This window comes from Salmo trutta, chromosome 20 (genome assembly GCF_901001165.1).
Source record: "Salmo trutta chromosome 20, fSalTru1.1, whole genome shotgun sequence".
NCBI lineage: Eukaryota > Metazoa > Chordata > Actinopteri > Salmoniformes > Salmonidae > Salmo > Salmo trutta.
The window spans coordinates 45,551,675-45,573,594 of NC_042976.1; the positions used below are offsets into that span (position 1 = coordinate 45,551,675).

Genomic DNA, 21,920 nt, shown 5'->3' on the forward strand with positions numbered 1-21,920 from the left:
CAGTGTTATCATTGTGAGAGCGTGGTTGGATTTATGCCTTTGGGGTGCGTGCATAAAAGTCAGTTCGCTATTTGTTATAGACCAAATCAGAAAATCGTTAACAAAGCTGTTCTGGTAGTTCCGGGTTGTGAGTGTCGTAAAGCTGGACTTGAGAAAGCACAGGAATGCATACGAAACTATGTGCAGACCACCACCGGACTAGCTAGATTATCTACTGAATAATGAATATGTTTTCTAATATTTCTATAAAATCATCAACACTACTTATTCTATTGTTATTGAGCCTTCATTTTTCTAGGTTGGTAGCTAGATAGCTAGTTTGCTTTGTTCATGGAGGAAACAATAGCTAGCTACAAAGCTATAGTGGTTGCAGCTGACCTGTATGCTAGCCAAAGCCACATATGTTTTTCTAAATACATAACCAGCCAGCAGCTATCTTTAATATAAAAATAGCAACAATTATTTCACGGTATTTTAACTTATCCAATTTTCACCCACCGGCACTGTGCAGCATGCATCAGGGTTCGTACAGACAGTGGCAAGTCAAATTCAAGGACTTTGTAATTTGAGTAGTGATGAGCAGAGTTTTGGGACATGCCTACTGGTGAACACACATTTCCTATTCGCATTACTCCAGCTTAATAAGTGTTTTTATTGGGCATTTGGGAATCTACTATTTAATAGTTACGGAAAAGTGTCTTGCTTCCGACTGGCAGCTTTAGTGTCGCCGTTCGGGAGAAGGGCGGGTGGGCTGTGAGGAAAACTGCATGTAAACAGCCACCAGAACGGCAGGAGCACTGCTGCCGCTTGATAAAGTGGAATATCGCGGGCGCCCCGTGAATGAGACAATTGGCAAAAAAGCTCTGGGGGTTCTTGCAGAGAAAAAGTCACATAATGTAGAACTGGCGCCAGCACAGGATGCTACGTTGTGACTTTCCCCCTTCATGTGGCTCTTCAGGGCCGATTCACCCATGCTCGCAATGTCAAAGTCTCACACATTTGTTGGCACCTTACAGTGTGTGTTGGTTGGGTACAGTGATGTAGTTGTAAAAAAAAGATGGGTAAACTATACTGAACATAAATATAAGACCCAACAGTTTTATACCTGGCCACCGTTCACCAAAGTGTTGGTCCCATCTTTCATGAGCTGAAATTAAAGATTCCAGAAATGTTCCATACCCACAAAAGGCAGGGTTAAATCTACATTTGCCCAGCATTTTAGCTATCGATTTGACGTTTGGCGGCACCTAATCAGTCAGTTCTGTACCTGCCTGGCTGAGTGGCAGTGTGGGTGGAACAGCCACAGCATGAAACACGTGAGGAAATAAAACTTGGTACCAAGTAAGCAAAAACCTCTGGCCCACATCAGGCCTGATTCCGGCATGCCAGATCTAAAAATTGCTGGCCCAGGTCTGGCAGCCGGATCCGGCCCGAGTCCGAAATGAATGATGGTACAGCCCTTCAGGCCAGATCTGGCAACCTGAACTGAACCAAAGCTGCCATTTTAGGGCCAAAATCGGCCCAGCAATGGCACAAATCCACTCAATTCCCCTAGCTAACAAGCAAGGGATAAGAACATTGCCAGCCTGCATAGCAAACAAACAAATAGAATGAACAAGAAGTCCACTTCTCTAGCAACCTCACCGATAGAACCAGGTTTAGTGGAAGGATGAAATAGTATGAATTTACTTATCAAAATGTAAATCTCAATGAAAACATATAATTTTTACGAGTAAATGTTCGATCTATACATTATCTGGAACTAATAAACACGGGCAGTACCAAGTTGTCCATTATTTCCAGATAATGTGCAAAGAATCAGTGTTTATCCCTTACATGTATGTGTGCATGTAAATGTATGTATGTCTCTCTGGGTCTATCCGCCATTTTCTTGCTGTTTTCGGTCCTTTCCTTTCTGCCTCCATCTTTGTGTGGTGCAAGCTGTAGCCACCTTATGACAAACGTACCCGTCTCTCCATCTGTAGCCTGGGATGTGAAAGTGTTTCACCTGACAGTAAGAAAAAAAGAGCAAAAGAAGTAGTAACAACAATTAGTCCGATTTTGACACCACACAAACGTCCTAGAAATCACACCCCGGACCTCAAATGGGAAGCACATCAAAACAACACAATAACCACAGAGGTTTTCAATTTCAACACTGAGTCAAACAGATCAAGAGAAATAAGTATGTACCTGTTGTAGCACCACCATGTGGTCAATCTGAATGTGCTTACATACAGTTCATTCGGAAAGTATTCAGACCCCTTCACTTTTTCCACATTTTGTTATATTACAGCCTTATTAAAAAATGTATTAAATACATGTTTTACTCATCAATGGACACACAATATCCCATAATGACAAAATGAAAACAGGTTTTTAGAAATGTTTGCAAACTAATAGAAAATAAAAAAACTGAAATTCCTTATTTGCATAGTGTTCAGACCCTTTGCTATGAGACTCAAAATTGAGCTCAGGTGCATCCTGTTTCCATTGATCATCCTTGAGATGTTTCTACAACTTGATTGGAATCCACCTGTGGTAAATTCGGTTGATTGGACCTGATTTGGAAAGGCAAATCTATCTATAAAAGGTCCCACAGTCAGGGACGCAAACTGGTGAGGGCCCAAAAAGGTGCCAAATCTTTTTTTTTGCACTAAAACACACAAAAAATCCATGCTAGTGGGATAAAAATATATTTACAGGACCATTCAAAAGTATGGACACACCTACTCATTTAAGGGTTTTTCTTTATTTTGACTATTTTCTACATTGTAAAATAATAGTGAAGACATCAAAACTATGAAATAACACATATGGAATCATGTAGTAACCAAAAAAGTGTTAAAGAAATCAAAATATAATTTATATTTCAGATTCTTCAAAGTAGCCACCCTTTGCCCTGATGACAACTTTGCACACTTTTGGCATTCTCTCAACCAGCTTAATGAGGAATGCTTTTCCAACAGTTTTGAAGGAGTTGCCACATGTGCTGAGTACTTGTTGGCTGCTTTTCCTTCACTCTGCAGTCCAACTCATCTCAATGTAGAAAATAGTAGAAATAAAGAAAAACCCTTGAATGAGGTGTGTCCAAACTTTTGACTGGTACTGTACATCCGCTTTAAAATGCTAATTTCTAGTTAATTTTAGGCTGGATACCTTCTTGAAATACAGGTATTAACTGTGTACTAATTAAACAACAAAGAATATGATCTACATGATCGGTCTCTGTGTAAAAGTGGTTCCTTGTGAACCTAACTCATAGCTTAACGTTTTTAGGAAAGCAATCCAATGTTATTTGTTGCCTAGACTTTACTGTAAATGAAACTCAAGTCCACAGACTAAACAATACATTAATATTACAGTTAGCCATGACAACCTTTATAATAGAACGCTTGTGACCACACATCTAAATATTGCACGTGGGAAAAAAACATCTTAAAGTAGAAATAGAATGAAACTATTATATTGGCTACGATTATAGTGGCCACTATAGTAGACATCGACCAAGTGCTCAAGGCTACATGTGTGCAAAAATAACGTCCACTGAGTAAAAAATTGAATAATCCCCCCTCACTCAAACAAGTGTTACAGTATATCAAGTTCAACCCACCAAAAAGTAATAACTTTCATAAAGAGCCACCTATGCAGTAACTCTTGGGGTTTTTGGTTGATTAAGAAAGCTTCGTTTTATACTGGTTGATGTAGTCGAGTCAATATATGTGATGCTGTGATGCTGTACTGACCAACAGAACAGAAAAGTAAAGTCGAAAAAATGCTTTACGAACAGACAATAATAGTAATAAAAGTAATAGATTTCAGAGGTAAAGTTAAACGAAACCCAAATAGAACTTTCTCCTTTTCTATACTCACATACATTTTCACAACACTTTAAATAATATATTAATTGCTAACATAGTCCATTAAATTAAGGTCAATGGAAGTAGAAAACAAATGCTGAAGGCCAGCATCCCGGAGTCGCCTCTTCACTGTTGACTTTGAGACTGGTGTTTTGCGGGTACTATTTAATGAAGCTGCCAGTTGAGGACTTGTGAGGCGTCTGTTTCTCAAACTAGACACTAATGTACTTGTCCTCTTGCTCAGTTGTGCACCAGGGCCTCCCACACGTTCTATGGATGTAGCATACAGTGATGAATGTCCCTTCTTATCTTGTAGTAAGAAGTATGTTTTGTTAATGAGGAGCAAGTGATTGGATTACCAATTTTGAAGAATCCATTTGATATATCCAAACTGGTGGAGAGAGAGCTGGGTAAAGTGAAGGCTGTGAAGATCACGAGAGGTGGGCTTGTTTTGATTTTTTTATTCTTCTGAGGATCAGAAGTAGCGTGTGTTGCGTCTTACACGATTTGATACGTTTGTTGTGTCTGTTGTTTCTCTTTGGAACAGGTCACCCCTCATGGGTAATATGTGCTGTTTCGTGGGAAGTCGATGTTGCAGAGATTAAAAATATTCCTGGAGTGATTGATGCTCGTCGGATAATGAACGAAGAAAAAGTGAAGTCTGTTCTTTTTTTACTCTCTCTACTCGAGTGCAGTTGGGATATATAGAGTCAGAGCACTTGTTCCAAGACCAATGCAGTGTGATCACTGTAAAGCTTTTAGACATGTTTCAAGTGTTTGCAGAAGGGAGAAGCTGAGATGTTGTGGAAAATATCATATGTGTTTTTAAAAGTGATGAAAATATGATATGTTGCCACGTCTTTGGAATGCCCAACAAGGGTGAAAGAGAATGAGGTGGCCAAAGTCAGGGCTGCCCAGAACATTTCACATGCAGCGGCTGTTCAAAGGGTTGAGGGTTCGAATGGTGCTCCTGAAGAGTCCAGGGTGGTGGATAGGCCTTCAATGAAGGCTGCGGTGTGTGCCGTTCAACAGCAGGACCCAGATATGTTAAAGGCAAAGAAGGTGGACTTTGTGGCCTTTTATAGCTATGGTGATTAATGGCACTGACAAGGTGGAGAGCATGTCCAGAGGAAAATCAATATCATTGTGAATGCGGCGGAACGGTTCCTGGGACTGAAAGACTTCTCGGCAGAGGAGTTGCATGGAGTATTGTCCCAAGCCGTACCATCCTCTCAGGGCATAGAGCCTGATAAGGGAGATACAGAGATTTGAAGGAATAAGTGGGAGTTTTGTGGTTTTGCCAATGTGCCTTTTTTTGGTGGATCAAGTTAGGGAAAACTCTGGGTTTTATTTAAACTTTTTGTTTTTTCAACCCCATCCATTTGGTGGCGGTAATACACCTTTTGGGGTTGTAGTCTGCCATAAAACCCACAGAAAAAGAACTATTTTATTTCAGTGCCAAACAATCCATCCCGATAGTGTGTTTGAAGTGGAGGGAGTACAGGGCTTAGCATCTCTCTCTCGAAAAATAGATTTTGGCTTGGAAATGTTAAATATTGTCAGAAGGTGTCAGGTAATTTGTTAAGGGAGGAGGATTGACAGGAAAGGGAGAGGAGGTTGAAAAGATGGAGGGAGGCAGAGGATGGGTTTGAATCTGCTGAAGCTAGCAATAACAAGGGAGAAGGTATGTCGAGGAAGATTGGTGTCGCGTTCAGAGTGAGCCAGACACCAGTTCGAATTCTGGAGGTAAAATGAAAGGGGTAGAAGGTGTTGTGAGGAGACTGAGCCTTGCATTGATGGACATGGTTATGATAAAGATGCGTTTGGTCCAGTGGAAGTGAGATTTTTGAAGAGGGTGGAACCAGGCCTTTTGGCTGATCCATGGGTGGTTTCAGGTTGGGCGGAAAAGATAGTGGGTGCTGTTGAGTCTGTGAAGGTAATCCGAAGTGGACTTGTGATGTTTGTGTTTCTTCAGATCAGAGGGAACTTGGGTCAAGATCTGTTTCTTGCTTTGCTCTTAGGGACAGGGCACCATTGAAAGGAGTGATTTCTGGCGTAGCATTAAGTGTGGAGTTGGAGCAATTGAAGTTGAAGATTCCTGGAGTTTGTGACGCCTGCCGTTATCCTGTTAGTGCAGTGAATTCCCCACAAACACAACAATTATGGTCATGTCGCAGCAGTGTGTAGGAGGGAGATTCCTAGATGTGGGAAGTGTGCAGGAGGGCATGGGATAGAGGATTGTGTAGTTTCAGTGGATAAAGTTGTATGAGTCAACTGTAGGGGTGCACATGTTGCTGGGTATCGGAAGTATCTGGTGTAAGAGAGGCAGGTTGAGGTGACTAGAGTCTGAGTAGTGCAGGTGTCATATGCTGAGGCAGTGAAGAATGTAGAGGAAGTTGGGTGAGGGATTCTGAGAGGATCCCTGTGAATAGTAGATATGTGCCAGCACAGAGGGACAGGCCAATAACTGATACGCTTCAGTAGGGTTGGCTTCTAGCATTCATAGCAATGGTTATCAACTGTACTGCAGAAATGGAACGTAAATCACCGAAAATAGATGTTGTGGTGGCAGCTGCAGAGAAGTACTTGGGGGTAGGAGATTTGACTTCAGAAGAGTTACAGGGTGTGTTGAGTGGTAGTGTCCCGTCTTCTCGGGTCGTCGGCCTGTGGTAGAATCAGATAGGGTTAAAGTAGTGGAATAAGGAGATGGGTTTTAATGAGTGTAGGGTAATTTAAAAATATATATATTTCCCCCCCCTTCCAATTTTGTATCACAAAGTGTAATGGATATATATTACAGTTCAGTTGGGGGCAGTAATGCAACATATAGGATGCCAACCACCGTTAAACCTCACCGAAGAAGAACAATCAATGCCTTGGAAGAACTCCAGCATTTATCTCTTTTATTTCCTCTATGTGCATGTGTCCAATATCCAACGTGAGTAACGCACCATATATTTCCATATTCCTTTCTGGTTTGTGTCAATCAATGTGCATCTGAAGATGCACTGTTTTGAATAGTGGTAGAATGTTTTGATGGTAATGTTGGATATGCCTGGAAATGAATTCATTTTGTAATTGCTTTAGAGGGAATTATTGTTTTATGAAGAGAAATATGACATGGAAATAATCGGTTTGAAATAATTATGGTTTGGCTGCTGGCTATGAGATTGTTGTGTATGACAAGTAATATTTATGATATACAATATGATCATGTGAATTCTTTATATGAAATATGCTCATGTAAATGTTTTTCTTAGCACATACAAATCAATGCTGGAAATGTAAATTATTTGAAAGAAGAAAATAAATGTGGGCTCATACTCACTAAACCTGAACATCAAGTCTCTCTGCCCTATCCTCGTCCTCTAACTGTTTGAGCTCCTACCTCACCCAGAGCATTCTTAAATAGGCAACCTGCCTTAACAGGTAGATATGTAGGGGTAAAGTGTCTAGGCAGATAGTCTGGTTAACTATTTACTCTCATGGCTTGGGGGTAGAAGCTGTTCAGGGTCCTGTTGGTTCCAGACTCGGTGTATCAGTACCGCTTGCTGTGTGGTAGCAGAGACCACTTGGTATAGAGGTCCTGATTGGCAGGGAGCTCGGCCCCGGTGATGTAGCACCTTGCGCTCGGATGCCAAGGAGTTGCCATACCAGGCAGTGATGCAGCTATTCAAGATGCTTTCAATGGCGTAGCTATAGAACTTTTTGAGGCTCTGAGGGCCCACGCCAAATCTTTTCATCCTCCTGAGGGGAAGAGGCATTGTTGTGCCTTCTTCACGACTGTGTTGGTATGCGGACCATGTTAATTCCTTAATGATGTGGACACTTGAGGAACTTGAAGCTCTCGACCTGCTCCACTACAACCCCGTCGAGCCCCATCCTGAATGGGAAATACATTATCACCGTCACAGCAATACAATGCCTTGGAAAAGTATCCCCTTTGCAGCGTCTAATTTTGTCGAAGTTTCACATTTTGTTGCCTGGCATTTGGACACATTCAATTGTCCAAATATCAAAGGTACTGTACCCATACCTTAATGGTAGCCTCACTTTGGTAAAGGATGGGAATATCACTGGCCCTTCCTCCAATCGACATATGCCCCCCAAGAGGAGAGCATAGAAAGGAGGGGGCTGATGTGTTATGAAAACTGACCGCATGGCCTTGTGGACTGTCGAGCATAAGGTCCACATTTTAAAAGTATTCCAAAATGTGTTTAAGGCAATAGTGGAGTACAGAAATCTGTACATCTGAAAGAGGAAATGCAGAGCGGTGCAAGACTACAAGGGGTTTGAGGTCTACTACCATTAGCTGCTCCAGGAGGGTCTGATAGCAGGACAATGCAGGCTGACTGGACTGGCTGGGTTCACCTGTGGGCAAAAGGTGTTCCCACTTTGAAGTGAGTTACTCCCCGGACGACTGCAGTCAAAGGTATCAATGGTTCATCCTCCTGACACCAGCAGTCATAGAGGCACATCAGGTACAGAGAGAGAACCTGCATCGGGTTCTTCAGCTTGGAAGTGGAACGGCACAGTCCAGACAGTAAGCCTTTCATAGCAATGTTATTCACCTGCTTGAACTCTTGCATTATTTATGTAATCGTGCCAGATAACGCACTTCAACTCTTCAAAGTTACCATTGCTAATGGTCTATAACTGGTATACTTTGGACTTGCTGAAACAGTGATTTATTGCTGGGGTTTTGGCTCAATTGCTAAATCTGTAATTGTTTCTTCCATTTGCCCTTATAGGGCAGTACTTGACAGGTGAATACAATACAGTGGAAGCTCAGACACTAGGAGGGATCATTGGTAAATGTAATTAAATATGTCATTCAAACCAAGCAACAGCAAACCCTCATAGGGTGACATTTGTCAATATCCCCAAATTATGATGCCGCAAAACATGTTTGGAACACTGCAGCTAGGATTTGCATCGATGTGATCAAATAACTACGGCCCTCACACTAATTACAAAATCAATCCAGCTGCAAATCCTGTGAGTGCCAAGATATTTTGCTGACACAATTCAGTGTTATATTGTAGACAGAAAATGTACATACCTAATATACACCAGCCTACACATTGCATTACACACAATTTGCAGATAATCAAGGTAGACATGAATTTATTTGAAAAAGTTTAAGAAATAAAAAAGTACTAAAGCAAGTATAAAAATAGTTTGAGATGAGTTTACGCTTAATGGCACTGCTGTTAGAGTGCACTGACAGCATCAGATCACATTCAAGGCATTGGGTCATTTTAACCTTCAAAAGATAACATGAACATTTGCATTATAGATGATCATGTTCAAGGCATTGGGTTGTTTTAACTGTTAAAAGATAAAACAGACTGGAGCATGGGGGGGTCATTCTTAACAGTTTAAGGCTTTTGAATTTGATTTGCATCAGAGTACGGTAACATGCACACAATATGGTTTGTGCATAGCCAGATTAACGTATAATAGTTTGTTTAAAAGCTTTGCAATGACAATTTCCCTAATAATCCTTAAATAAATGCAGAAAATCATCAAAATAAACATTTGACCATGTTATTTTTGTGACACCTGTTTGATTCTGAGTTCGGACGTATAAAGTTTGTATGTGAACTATTTTTAAGATGCATACTTTCAGTTTTTCCCGAACTCACTTGCAGATAAGAGGGAGGCTTGCACTACTGGTGCAGGCACATGGCAGATCAAACACACCTCTGGAATGCCGAATCAGCCATCTTAATAATTCTACAGATTTCAGAAAACCAGGTGTTTTAATCAGCGTACGCTTACTTCGATTTCAACATTACGCCGATTCAAGATGAGCAGAGTCGTGTTTACATGACTATTGCCATAAGTTTAACATCGAATTATTAGTGTGCATGTAAACGTACTCACTGCCTCAATGAACCGAGCATAAGATTTTGAAATGTGTAGAGAAGTAACAAAGCCAAAAATATACAGGTCCAAATTTCAGGTGAAACACACAATGTATAAAAAATAACCCAGAGTTGGGGGGGTAATTGGCTTGCTTTCTGAAAATGCTATTCGACAGATGAAATGCTTTGTTAACTGGACCTGGACCCCCCCCCCCCCCCTTCATACTTGTTACTAGTTGGTCACAGTGGCCTTAAAGCAGTGGTATTCAAACATTTTTAGCAGGACCCCATTTCCCCACCCTCACAAAAATGTATTGCAACCCCACCCCGAATCTAAGGATTTTTTTGGTGTGATTTCCAATCTTTACATCAACAAATAACCTTCAATTCATTATGCATTCACCTCTTATCAAAATGAAGAAACCAATAGATACATTTACTGAAAACAATTTCTTTTCTAATTATCTTTCTCAAAATGTTTAGTGTCCCATACAAAAATGTGTACAAAACTATTTGGGCATGACCACAACTTTGAATACCACTGCCTTAAAGGCTTCATTTTGCACTTCCAAGTGTCAATATCATCCAAACATTTACCATATAAAACTAAATGAAAGAACAGTATCAAAAGCATGTGTTACATAAACATACAAGATAATGTACATGAATTCAAGCATTACCCAGGTTTTTGATCCTTTGGACAAAGGTGCCAAAAAAGGCTTCCAGTTCCCAAACTTGGCATCAGATTTGGGGGGTTCATGATCAAAGTAAGTTATTTCTGCAAACTACGTATTGCTGTTGGTGTGCTACAACTCAAATATAACAGTTACAACTGGTGGTTGACACATAGTTTTAACCATTTACTAATTGTAAGCTGTTGCACATGGAAGACAGTTATTCACTGCATAATATCACCAACACCCTCTGAATTGGCCACTTAGTACCTTTTCTTATGCTCAACAGCAGAGAGCCCTGTCTATTACCATACCAGTTCAAACACTGACTCACTGTGGTTCCTTGTTCCTCACAAAACACACACAAAAAATAATTTGACATGGTTTTGGGGGACACTTTGCTTGCCCTTACCCTCTTGGAATGGCTGAAATGTAAACTACAGTTTTACGTTCAAGGCCAACTTGAGACGGACTACTCTAAACTCCAGCAAAGAGGAATAACTACAAACTACTAAAGGAAATTCAACAAAACAGCACAGCTGCCCTGAGAGACTAATAGGCATGTTCTGAAAACAGTTGGGTCACTTTGGATCTTCAGACATGGTCAAGCGTAGCTGGGTAGGAAGAGCCTGCTCGTTGAGTTTGGCATGTTTTAGTTGAGCGTTCACTGGCCTCAATACTGAAAGGCAGATCAATTCATCCTCCTCGAGTCACATATACACAATACCTGTTCCCACACAATGCTCCCTCATACCCCCACTGTCCCAGATGCGAGAATATATCATTAGAGGGCCAGGTGGGCAAATGAAGAAGTTAGGCTCGCAAACCTGAAGGCAAAAGGAGAAAAATGTAATGTCAGTTTCAAGTAGACAATAATTGTACCTCATCCACAACATCCATTAATTGATTCGAACCACTGTAAAATGACAATTACATGCAAAATACTACAGGAATATTATCTTAAAACCAACATGTTATACTTTGTGACGCATGCCAGAGCCCAGATAAACACACCTTTCTCGCAGGTGCTGCTCTGCTTCTCCTGGGCAAAGTTGAGGCGGTTCTGCTCCACGGCCGTCCCGGTGGACTCTGGGCTGCTGCTCCGCGACGGACTGCTGTTGTCCTCGTTCAGGTGGGCCAGGTCCAGGTGCTGCTGGGCCAGCTTCAGGTGCCTCCTCAGCCTCTCCAGCTCCTGCTGTGAAGTCTCGTCCTCAAACGACTCACGGCCCGAGTCGCCCAGGTTGTAGTCCAACCGCATGCCCTTGGGGTCCTTCTTCAGAGCTGTGGTGTAGCCCGGAGGAGCTGTGGGGACCCGGTGGCCACATAGTGTGGGACGCTGGCTAGCCAGTTGGGGAATTGGGGGGCGAGGACGAGGGCGGCAGAGACAGTCCCGGATGCCGCTATAGCCCAGGTGGAGGATCTCCAGCAAGGTGAAGAGCAGACAGAGGGCACTCACCCCGTACATGATGAGCAAGAAGATAGTCTTCTCTGTGGGGCGCGACACAAAGCAGTCCACTGTGTGCGGGCAGGGGGAGCGTTTGCACACGTACGAGGGAGACACCTCCAGGCCGTAGAGGATATACTGGCCGAACAGGAAGGAGACCTCGAAAGCAGCACGCGACAACAGCTGGAAGATGTACACCTTCATGAGGCCATTGCGCTTGATGCGCCGGCGCCCGTCATGCTTCTTGTTGGGCTTCTCCTCTTTCTTCTTCTCCTTCTCCACCTCAATCTCCTCCGAGATCATGGGATCCTCCTCACCATTATCCTCCGCCTCCTCGTAGTTCCGGTTGGTCCCTAGGCTCACCATGGGCATTCTCCTACCGCGGGGCCTGTATTCCTCGTCGTCCATGCGGGCAATCTTGTGCATGGCAAAGCCCAGGTACATGACGGTGGGGGTGGTGATCATGATCACCTGGAAGACCCAGAAACGGATGTGCGAGAGCGGCGCAAAAGCGTCGTAGCACACATTTTCACAACCGGGCTGGTGCGTATTGCACACAAACTTGCTCTGTTCATCGTAGTAGATGGATTCGCCTCCTACAGCCGTCAACACAATGCGGAAGACGATGAGCAGCGTGAGCCAGATCTTGCCCACAAAGGTGGAATGGTTGGAGATCTCATCCAAGAGACGCGTCAGGAAACTCCAGCTCATGGTGACTCCGGAGTGGGGGGAGAGGGATACTCAACTCTATATGGGGGGGAGTGGAGAAAAAGTGAGCAAAACAGACTATATAGGCTTACACCATTTTGTATAGCTCCTGAGAGTGAGGCAGTACTATGCAATATTCAACTTACATTTTTATTGAATCATATTTTACTATTTGGATTTCTCAAGAATGGTGTCTGACCCGACTCTATAACGACAACCTCTCAACTGCCAGAAGTGTGCAGCTCATTGCTGAAAAAATGACGAGACGGATTCCTCCTCAGTACGAGAGTTTGCAACACGTGTGAGCACCAAAGACGCACCCCTAAACGATTCCAACTTTATTGCCAATTATTCCTGGGAAATTCAGACCAGCTATTGGATAAGAATAGTTATGTAGAACAAAGACCAGACTGTTTGACAAATTTCCCTCATGGACTATTCTAGTGGATATAGGAGGCTTGCTTGTCAGCAAATATCTCAACTCTTTAGGCAAATACTATAGCCTATAAGTTTAGCACAAATCTGTTTCAGTGCCCACAAATACTACAATATTGAAACTGCCCACATAATATGAAGAGAAGACCTCTATTGCCTGCAGAGGACCAGTACGTTTACTACACCAACCAACTGAAGTGTATAAATGTGATATACGCAGAGGCTACTAATAAAGTATAAAATGGGTCTGTGTGATGTATGCCTCTTTCTGTTTGTCAGTACAGGCCTCTATGAAAGTGTCAGTCAATTAATGGATACTCATACGGTCTATTTGATTGGTAATATTAAAAAAAAAAAAAAAACGCTAGCAAAATCAGATGGCTCAAGGAATTAAAAGGCATATAACACGATAGATGAGCAAATGCACCTATATCTTGCCTTAGCTGCAATGTACTACCATCAGGAGACAGATGTGGTGAGCCATCAGAAAGATATCACTAATGTCCACCAGATGGCACTAACATCAACGTAAGTGTCTCACAAAGGCAGCCCTCATGAGTTTTGTTCAGTATGGATAATACCAGTTCTGTCAGCTTTTCATCTTGAGATGTCACAAGCTTGGGCAAGGGATCTCATGAAATGGGCACTAAATATATATTTACTCCAAACTACATCAATGAGCTATGCACAGTACATTTCAGAAACGGATGATTTGAGCATTGTAAATTCTTGACCATAAACTGCCTTAGATAGGAGATTTTCAAACACACCCAAAAGCCTGGATGAAAGGTAACCAACCTTAAAAAGAGGCAATCTCATTGCTAAATCCATGTTTGTACTTTTAAATTAATCACAAATATGAAACTCAAAATGCCTCAAGAGCTTAGTTCAACTGTCCTACCCCATCAGAAACAAAATATAACCTTGTTTACGCCATTGCTGGCCCTTTTTAATCAAGTTCTGGCCTGGATTAGATCTTATCTGTCGGAAAGATATCAGTTTGTCTCAGTGGGTGGTTTGTCCTCTGACAAATCAACTGTAAATGTTGGTGTTCCTCAAGACTCCATTTTAGGACCACTATTGTTTTCACTATATATTTTACCTCTTGGTGATGTCATTCGGAAACATAATGTTAACTTTCACTGCTATGCGGATGACACACAGCTGTACATTTCGATGAAACATGGTGAAGCCCCAAAATTGCCCTCCCTGGAAACCTGTGTTTCAGACATAAGAAAGTGGATGGCGGCAAATGTTCGACTTTTAAACTCGGACAAAACAGAGATGCTTGTTCTAGGTCCCAAAAAACTAAGAGATATTCTGTTGAATCAGACAATTAATGTTGATGGTTGTACAGTCGTCTCAAATAAAACTGTGAAGGACCTCGGCGTTACTCTGGACCCTGATCTCTCTATTGACGAACAAATCAAGTCTGTTTCAAGGACAGCTTTTTTCCCATCTACGTAACATTGCAAAAATCAAAAACCTTCTGTCCAAAAATGGAGAAAAATGTATCCATGCTTTTGTCACTTCTAGGTTAGACTACTGCAATCCTCTACTTTCCAGCTACCCGGATAAAGCACCAAATAAACTTCAGTTAGTGCTAAACACTGCTGCTAGAATCTTGACTAAAACCCAAAAATGTGATCATATTACTCCAGTGCTAGCCTCTCTACACTGGCTTCCTGTTAAGGCAAGGGATGATTTCAAGGTTTTACTGCTAACCTACAAAGCATTACATGGGCTTGCTCCCACCCATCTTTCCGATTTGGTCCTGCTGTACATACCTACACGTACGCTACGGTCACAAGACGCATGCCTCCTTACTGTCCCTAGAATTTCTAAGCAAACAGCTGGAGGCAGGGCTTTCTCCTACAAAGCTCCATTTTTATGGAATGGTCTGCCTATCCATGTGAGAGACGCAGACTCGGTCTCAACTTTTAAGTCTTTATTGAAGACTCATCTCTTCAGTAGGTCCTATGATTGAGTGTAGTCTGGCCCAGGAGTGTGAAGGTGAACGGAAAGGCACAGGAGCAATGAACTGCCCTTGCCGTCTCGGCCTGGCCGGTTCCCCACTCTCCACTGGGATTTTCTGCCTCAAACCCTACTACAGGGGCTGAGTCACTTGCTTACTGGTGCTCTTCCATGCTGTCCCTAGGAGGGGTGCATCACTTGAGTGTGATGAGTCACTGACGTGATCTTCCTATCCGGGTTGGCACCCCCTTTGGGTTGTGCCGTGGCGGAGATCTTCGTGGGCTATACTCGGCCTTGTCTCAGGATGGTAAGTTGGTGTTTGAAAATATCCCTCTAGTGGGGGCTGTGCTTTGGCAAAGTGGGTGGGGTTACATCCTGCCTGTTTGGCCCTGTCCAGTGGTATCGCCAGCCACAGTGTCTCCTGACCCCTCCTGTCTCAAGTCTCCAGTATTTATGCTGCAGTAGTTTATGTGTCGGGGCTAGGGTCAGTCTGTTATATCTGGAGTATTTCTCCTGTCTTATCCGGTGTCCTGTGTGAATTTAAGTATGCTCTCTCTAATCTCTCTCTCTTTCTTTTTCTCTCTCAGAGGACCTGAGCCCTAGGACCATGCCTCAGAACTACCTGGCCTGATGACTCCTTGCTGTCCCCAGTCCACCTGGCCGTGCTGCTGTTCCAGTTTCAACTGTTCTGCCTGCGGCTATGAAACTCTGACCTGTTCACCGGACGTGCTGTTTTCAACAATCTCGAGTAGAGGTCGACCGATTATGATTTTTCAATGCCGATGCCGATTATTGGAGGGCCAAACCAAAGCCGATTAAATCGGCCTATTTTTTTCTATTTATTTGTAATAATGACAATTACAACAATTCTGAATGAACACTTATTTTAACTTAATACATAAAATCAATTTAGCCTCTAATAAATAATGAAACATGTTCAATTTGGTTTAAATAACGCAAAAACAAAGTGTTGGAGAAGAAAGTAACAGTGCAATATGTGCCATGTAAAAAAGCTAACATTTAAGTTCCTTGCTCAGAACATGAGAACATATGAAAGCTGGTGGTTCCTTTTAACATGAGTCTTCAATATTCCCAGGTAAGAAGTTTTAGATTGTAGTTATTATAGGACTATTTCTCTCTATACGATTTGTATTTCATATACCTTTGACTATTGGATGTTCTTATAGGCACTTTAGTATTGCCAGTGTAACAGTATAGCTTCCGTCCCTCTCCTCGCTCCTACCTAGGCTCGAACCAGGAACACATCGACAACAGCCACCCTCGAAGCAGCGTTACCCATGTAGAGCAAGGGGAACAACTACTCCAAGTCTCAGAGCGAGTGACGTTTGAAACGCTATTAACGCGCACCCGGCTAATTAGCTAGCCATTTCACATCAGTTACACCAGCCTAATCTTGGGAGTTGATAGGCTTGAGTGTCATAAACAGCGCAATGCTTGAAGCACAGCTGGCAAAATGCACGAAAGTGCTGTTTGAATGAATGCTTACGAGCCAGCTGCTGCCTACCACCGCTCAGTCAGACTGCTCTATCAAATCATAGACTTAATTATAACATAATAACACACAGAAATACGAGCCTTGGGTCATTAATATGGTCGAATCCGGAAACTATCATCTCGAAAACAAAACGTTTTTCCTTTCAGTGAAATACGGAACCGTTCCGTATTTTATCTAACGGGTGGCATCCCTAAGTCTAAATATTCCTGTTACATTGCACAACCTTCAATGTTATGTCATAATTACGTACAATTCTGGCAAATTAGTTTGCAACGAGCCAGGCGGCCCAAACTGTTGCATATACCCTGACTATGGTGCAATGAATGCAAGAGAAGTGACACAATTTCACCTGGTTAATATTGCTTGCTAACCTGGATTTCTTTTAGCTAAATATGCAGGTTTAAAAATATATACTTCTGTGTATTGATTTTAAGAAAGGCATTGATGTTTATGGTTAGGTACAGTCGTGCAACGATTGTGCTTTTTTCACAAATGCGCTTTTGTTAACCTGTTGGGGCTAGGGGGCAGTATTTGCACGGCCGGATAAAAAACGTACCCGATTTAAACTGGTTACTACTCTTGCCCAGAAACGAGAATATGCATATAAGTAGATTTGGATAGAAAACACTCTAAAGTTTCTAAAACTGTTTGAATGGTGTCTGTGAGTATAACAGAACTCATATGGCAGGCCAAAACCTGAGAAGATTCCATACAGGAAGTGCCCTGTCTGACAATTTGTTCTCCTTCTGTGGCATCTCTATCAAAAATACAGCATCTCTGCTGTAACGTGACATTTTCTAAGGCTTCCATTGGCTCTCAGAAGGCGCCAGAAAGTGGAATGACGTCTCTGCAGTCTCTGGGCGAAAAACAGCAGGAGTTTTTGTGAGTGGTCAGGCAGGGAACAATGACACTGGAGATGCGCGTCCACGAGACGACTCCATGTTTTTCTTTCAGTCTTTGAATGAATACAACGTCGCCCGGTTGGAATATTATCGCTATTTTACGAGAGAAATCGCATAAAAATTTATTTTAAACAGCGTTTGACATGCTTCGAAGTACGGTAATGGAATATTTTGAAAAATGTTGTCACGAAACGCAGGAGCGGTAGAGATACTCTGAATGATCGGCTATGAATTGCCAACTGACATTTACTCCTGGAGGTGCTGACCTGTTGCACCCTCGACAACCACTGACTATTATTACTTGACCCTGCTGGTCATCTATGAACATCTTGGCCATGTTCTGTTATAATCTTCACCCGGCACAGCCAGAAGAGGACTGGCCACCCCTCATAGCCTGGTTCCTCTCTGGGTTTCTTCCTAGGTTCTGGCCTTTCTAGGGAGTTTTTCCTAGCCACCGTGCTTCTACACCTGCATTGCTTGCAGTTTGGGGTTTTAGGCTGGGTTTCTGTACAGCACTTTGTGACATCAGCTGATGTAAGAAGGGCTTTATAAATTAATGATTTATTGTTTACAGACAATTTAATTGAAAACAAACATTGTTAGCCTCAAAACCTAGATCAAACTATCATTTTGATTTCATGGGTGGCCCCGTCTATGAATTTGTGAGTGAGTCCATCTCTCCAGCCCCTTCCAGAAGCTATTTACATTAAAAAGTAGGGGCTTTGTTGTTGTTTCAACTGCAGATTGCCTCTAATATCTCATAGAAAACGTACAAATTCCAGGCACGTTCCAACGTCAGAGCGGTCTAGCCTGAATGTACAGGGTGGTGGGGAGGGCAAGCAGTAGGCTGCTCACGCCGAAGAACTGGCCTCCAGTGGCTCTAAAAGTACATTTCTACTATTTTGCCTTTAAAAGTCAGCTAACCATTCTACCCCATGTACACGAATACGCGGAGTTGCCAGGCAAAGAAAAGCTATTACACACGGCCGTAGAAAATGGGTTAATCTACGTTTCTACTGTGCCCTCGTGTTGCGTTCGATAGCTTCCATCACCTTCATCCCCTCGCACAACGAAGGAACAAGCTAGCATATATCAAGATATCAATTAGCTAACTACATATTTAGCTACCTATTTCTCCCTAGTAACACATAGCCAATCAGTCAACTGTTTGGTATCTAAACTAGACAGAGAGGATAGCTACTTACATCAAAAATATTGAAAAGCAGTAGCTAGGAGAAAAACAATTGCTTCAAGCAGCCCAGCTAACGTTAGCGCACAACACTCAGAAACACAAAAAAATATCCCAAACACAAACTAATGCTCAGTTTTGTTGGTTGACGTATTTGTTCTTAATCTTACCTTGAATCCTACTTACTCCGTTTCTAAATTCCTTGAATTTTGCCTATAGGCTATGCCTTAAAAAAAAAATCCTCAAATGTCTGGTCACTTTCCTCTCCACTATAGAAAAAAAAGCTTCACTTTATTACCCGCATTCGAAAAAATACGGGGGGAGACAGACAAAGAACATCCCTAAATCGCAATTTTCTCCTCCCCTACGCGCGAATGCACCCCACCCCCCTCTTCAGGACCTTCTCATGAAATCCGAGACAAGGATCTACGTCGACACTCTTCATCCTCAGAACCTGAGTATTTGTTTTTCATACAATGCGATACACACAGTTGTGTGCTCCCGATAGTCAGCCACCAAAACAGATTTAGCCGTTTACATTGCAAATGAAGACGGCAGTACAATTTCTCCAAAAAAATGATGTCCCTCTCTCTCTCTCTTGAGTTCATAGACAGACTATGGCTGGGCGTAATGCAATGTTAATTTGTTCTCACAATAAACTGTTTGCGATATTAACAAGAACATCAATAACTATAACAACCACAATGTAGAATTTGTACGCACATCTCTGTCATAATGAAATGTATGTATGCACCCCTATAATAGAGATTCAAGAAAATTGCAATTTACTTATTACTGTAAAATTTCAGTTAGCACAACTAGGCAACTGTCGCAGTATGTCTATGATAAATCTTATGATTTACAGTCTGCTGAGTTTTACCTGCATGTTGGTGATGTGGGAATTTGAAAATGGTGCTACAATCCTCATTGTTGTGGGATGTGCCCCCAGCTGTTATGTGGCACATAGCCCCCCCCCCCTTTCCTGTTGGACCTGGCGTTCGGAAGTAGTTATTATTTGAAACCTTTCCTCCTTCTCGACACTTTCTTTGGCAAGATGGGGGTGGGAATCATTCCTCCCAGACTAGCTTCCATATACAGTACATTTTTATCCTCCATTGTCATCAGTTGGCACACGCAGGAAGTACATCAAAGGCACTCCAGTCTTCTGTGGGATGGAGATGTGTGGTCTTTTCATCCACACAACGATGTCATCAACTAGACATAATTCCACTAGATTGAGTACATTCTGTATGTTTCACTGTTCAATTATTTCAGCCATCTCAGAGGGTTCTTCATGTATTCACAGAAATTCAAGCAACATCGCTATGCAATTGGCAAGTAAGCAGATGTATTGTGTTCAATAAATTGCTTGCGAAAAGACTTCATGATTGTAGATGACCGAGTTGTATTGTCTGGCCAAGGCAGTTTGCCACTCAAAGCCCATCATACTGCTTTTCACTGCAAACAGGTCAGAGATGGAATGTGCTCCCCTTCCCTCTTCTTGGGGAGATTTCACAAGCGTGCTTTCATTCATGGATTTCAATGTGGGGTCCCCTCATTGACTAGACTTACAAGCTTCCTTTTCACCACAGAGGCAGAAACTCTAAACAGCAGGAACCCAAAACGTAGTGGTTATTCAAGTTGCTTGACAATAGTGTGCTGTTAAGATTTGCTTTGTGCCCTGGAGTGCAGCTTGCTCTTTCCCATAGGGCGGCTCACAATTGGCTCAGCGTTGTTCTGGTTTGGCAGGTGTAAGCGGACATTGTAAGTAAAAATGTGTTCATAACAGACTTGCCTAGTTAAATAAAAGTTAAATAAAACAATGTTTACTCTGATCGCATTTCTCCAGAATGGAACGTCCATCGTGTTACAACTGTTGGCGTAATATGACCAAACTCTAGGTAAAGGTGCTTTGTCCAACAGTTGCTTATTCCATTTGTGCCACTGCGTATGACCTGTGTAGGCTAGTGGTTGAATCATCCCCTCGTGATGTTTGTCTTCCTCAATGCCACATACTCCCTGCTTTTGAGAAAGGTCAAAACGGGCGTTTGCCTGAATATTTTCGTTCTGCCGTGAGTTTACCCATTAAGGAGTTATAGACAGCTCTTTTGTCAGTGTAATAGGCAGAGGGAGAAGGAATGGGGGAGTGAGTGGCAGAGAAAATGAGAAATTAAACCCAGGGTTCTACACCATACTTTGGAGCACAGTAAAAAAAGGATATCACAACGAAGAGGAAAATCACCCTGGGAACTCACCACTTTGAAATCATTGGATATTCAACTACATTGCAAACTGATATTCCCCACAAATTCCACCCCTGGTTGTGCTTAAACATTTTAAATACGAATTGTCACAGAATTGACTAGCTATACACTTGAAGTATTCTGGTCAACAGAGGAAAAACTCACACCTACATACAGTATGTGCCAACAGCATTAACTCAAAATCCATCCCCACCCTCTTCCCCAAGAAAAGATGGCTGTGCCTGTTTTAGTCACTAGGCAACAAATCTGTGGATGTGGAATTGCACTACGCTGCCCTCAGCAACTCTATAGCCTTTCTCTGTCCAAGCCCTTAGTCATGCTGATGTGCTTTGAGGCAGTTTAATTATTAGAGCCTGGCTCACTCCCCCACTGGTTGTAATGTTCCCCTCACATTCTTGAGGTGTTCTCCATACCATCACACTGGCTCACAAAACGTTTGTAAGATGTTGTATCAATGTTGGATCAATTGTCGTTTTAGTGTTTGCAAGACTCTTTACACTTACAGATCCAGAGATAATGGACATACACGTGACGCTACTGTGTCCTGTTTGGGAGGTGGTTTTGGTTCACGTTTGCGGTCCAAAACAAACATTTTGCGGGTTGGGTTCAGTTTGAATAATTATAAAAATAGCATCTTAACACTTTTTATTAACACTCTTTTTCTGTTTACCTTGTATAACTTCATTCTGAAGGTATGGGTTACATATCAGAGGCACAAGACAGACTGCTTGTTCACGTTGCAAGATCAATCTACGATTCAAAGCTTTGTGGTGCCTTTCGCCGTTACTACACGGAATATACCCCTGACTGGTGCTTGCAACTCTGCTGTCCATGTGTTTTTGATAATGTCTATTTGCTGTGTTGTTTTATGTGGTACTTGATGTTGTAATGATGGTTGATGATGTGTATAACCGGATGGGCTATGAAACAATAAAATGTCTATCTGGTTCAGTCAGACGGATTGCTTTCAATAAACATATTGTTTGTGTTGTGACATACATTCATAGCCACCCCAATGCCTCAGCCAAATGCAAAACACTTGTATCATAAACACGCTCAATCCCACTTGGAAATCCCATTCATG

At 42.3% G+C, this 21,920-nt stretch overlaps 1 protein-coding gene across 2 annotated transcripts; it reads right to left on the minus strand.

The window, feature by feature from the left end:
* Positions 1-8,663: 8,663 nt before the first annotated feature.
* LOC115156174 (gap junction gamma-1 protein) lies at positions 8,664-19,730 on the minus strand. Of its 2 annotated transcripts, none has more exons than XM_029703526.1 (3): positions 19,453-19,730; positions 11,419-12,595; positions 8,664-11,231 (listed from the first exon to the last, which is right to left on the minus strand). In XM_029703526.1, exons 2-3 carry the CDS (start codon positions 12,557-12,559, stop codon positions 11,218-11,220), a joined length of 1,155 nt encoding a protein of 384 aa, XP_029559386.1. In that variant the 5' UTR covers positions 12,560-12,595; positions 19,453-19,730; the 3' UTR covers positions 8,664-11,217. The 2 variants fall into 2 exon arrangements, with proteins under 2 accessions (XP_029559386.1, XP_029559385.1); XM_029703525.1 differs by lacking the exon at positions 19,453-19,730 and adding an exon at positions 18,743-19,100.
* Positions 19,731-21,920: the final 2,190 nt, after the last annotated feature.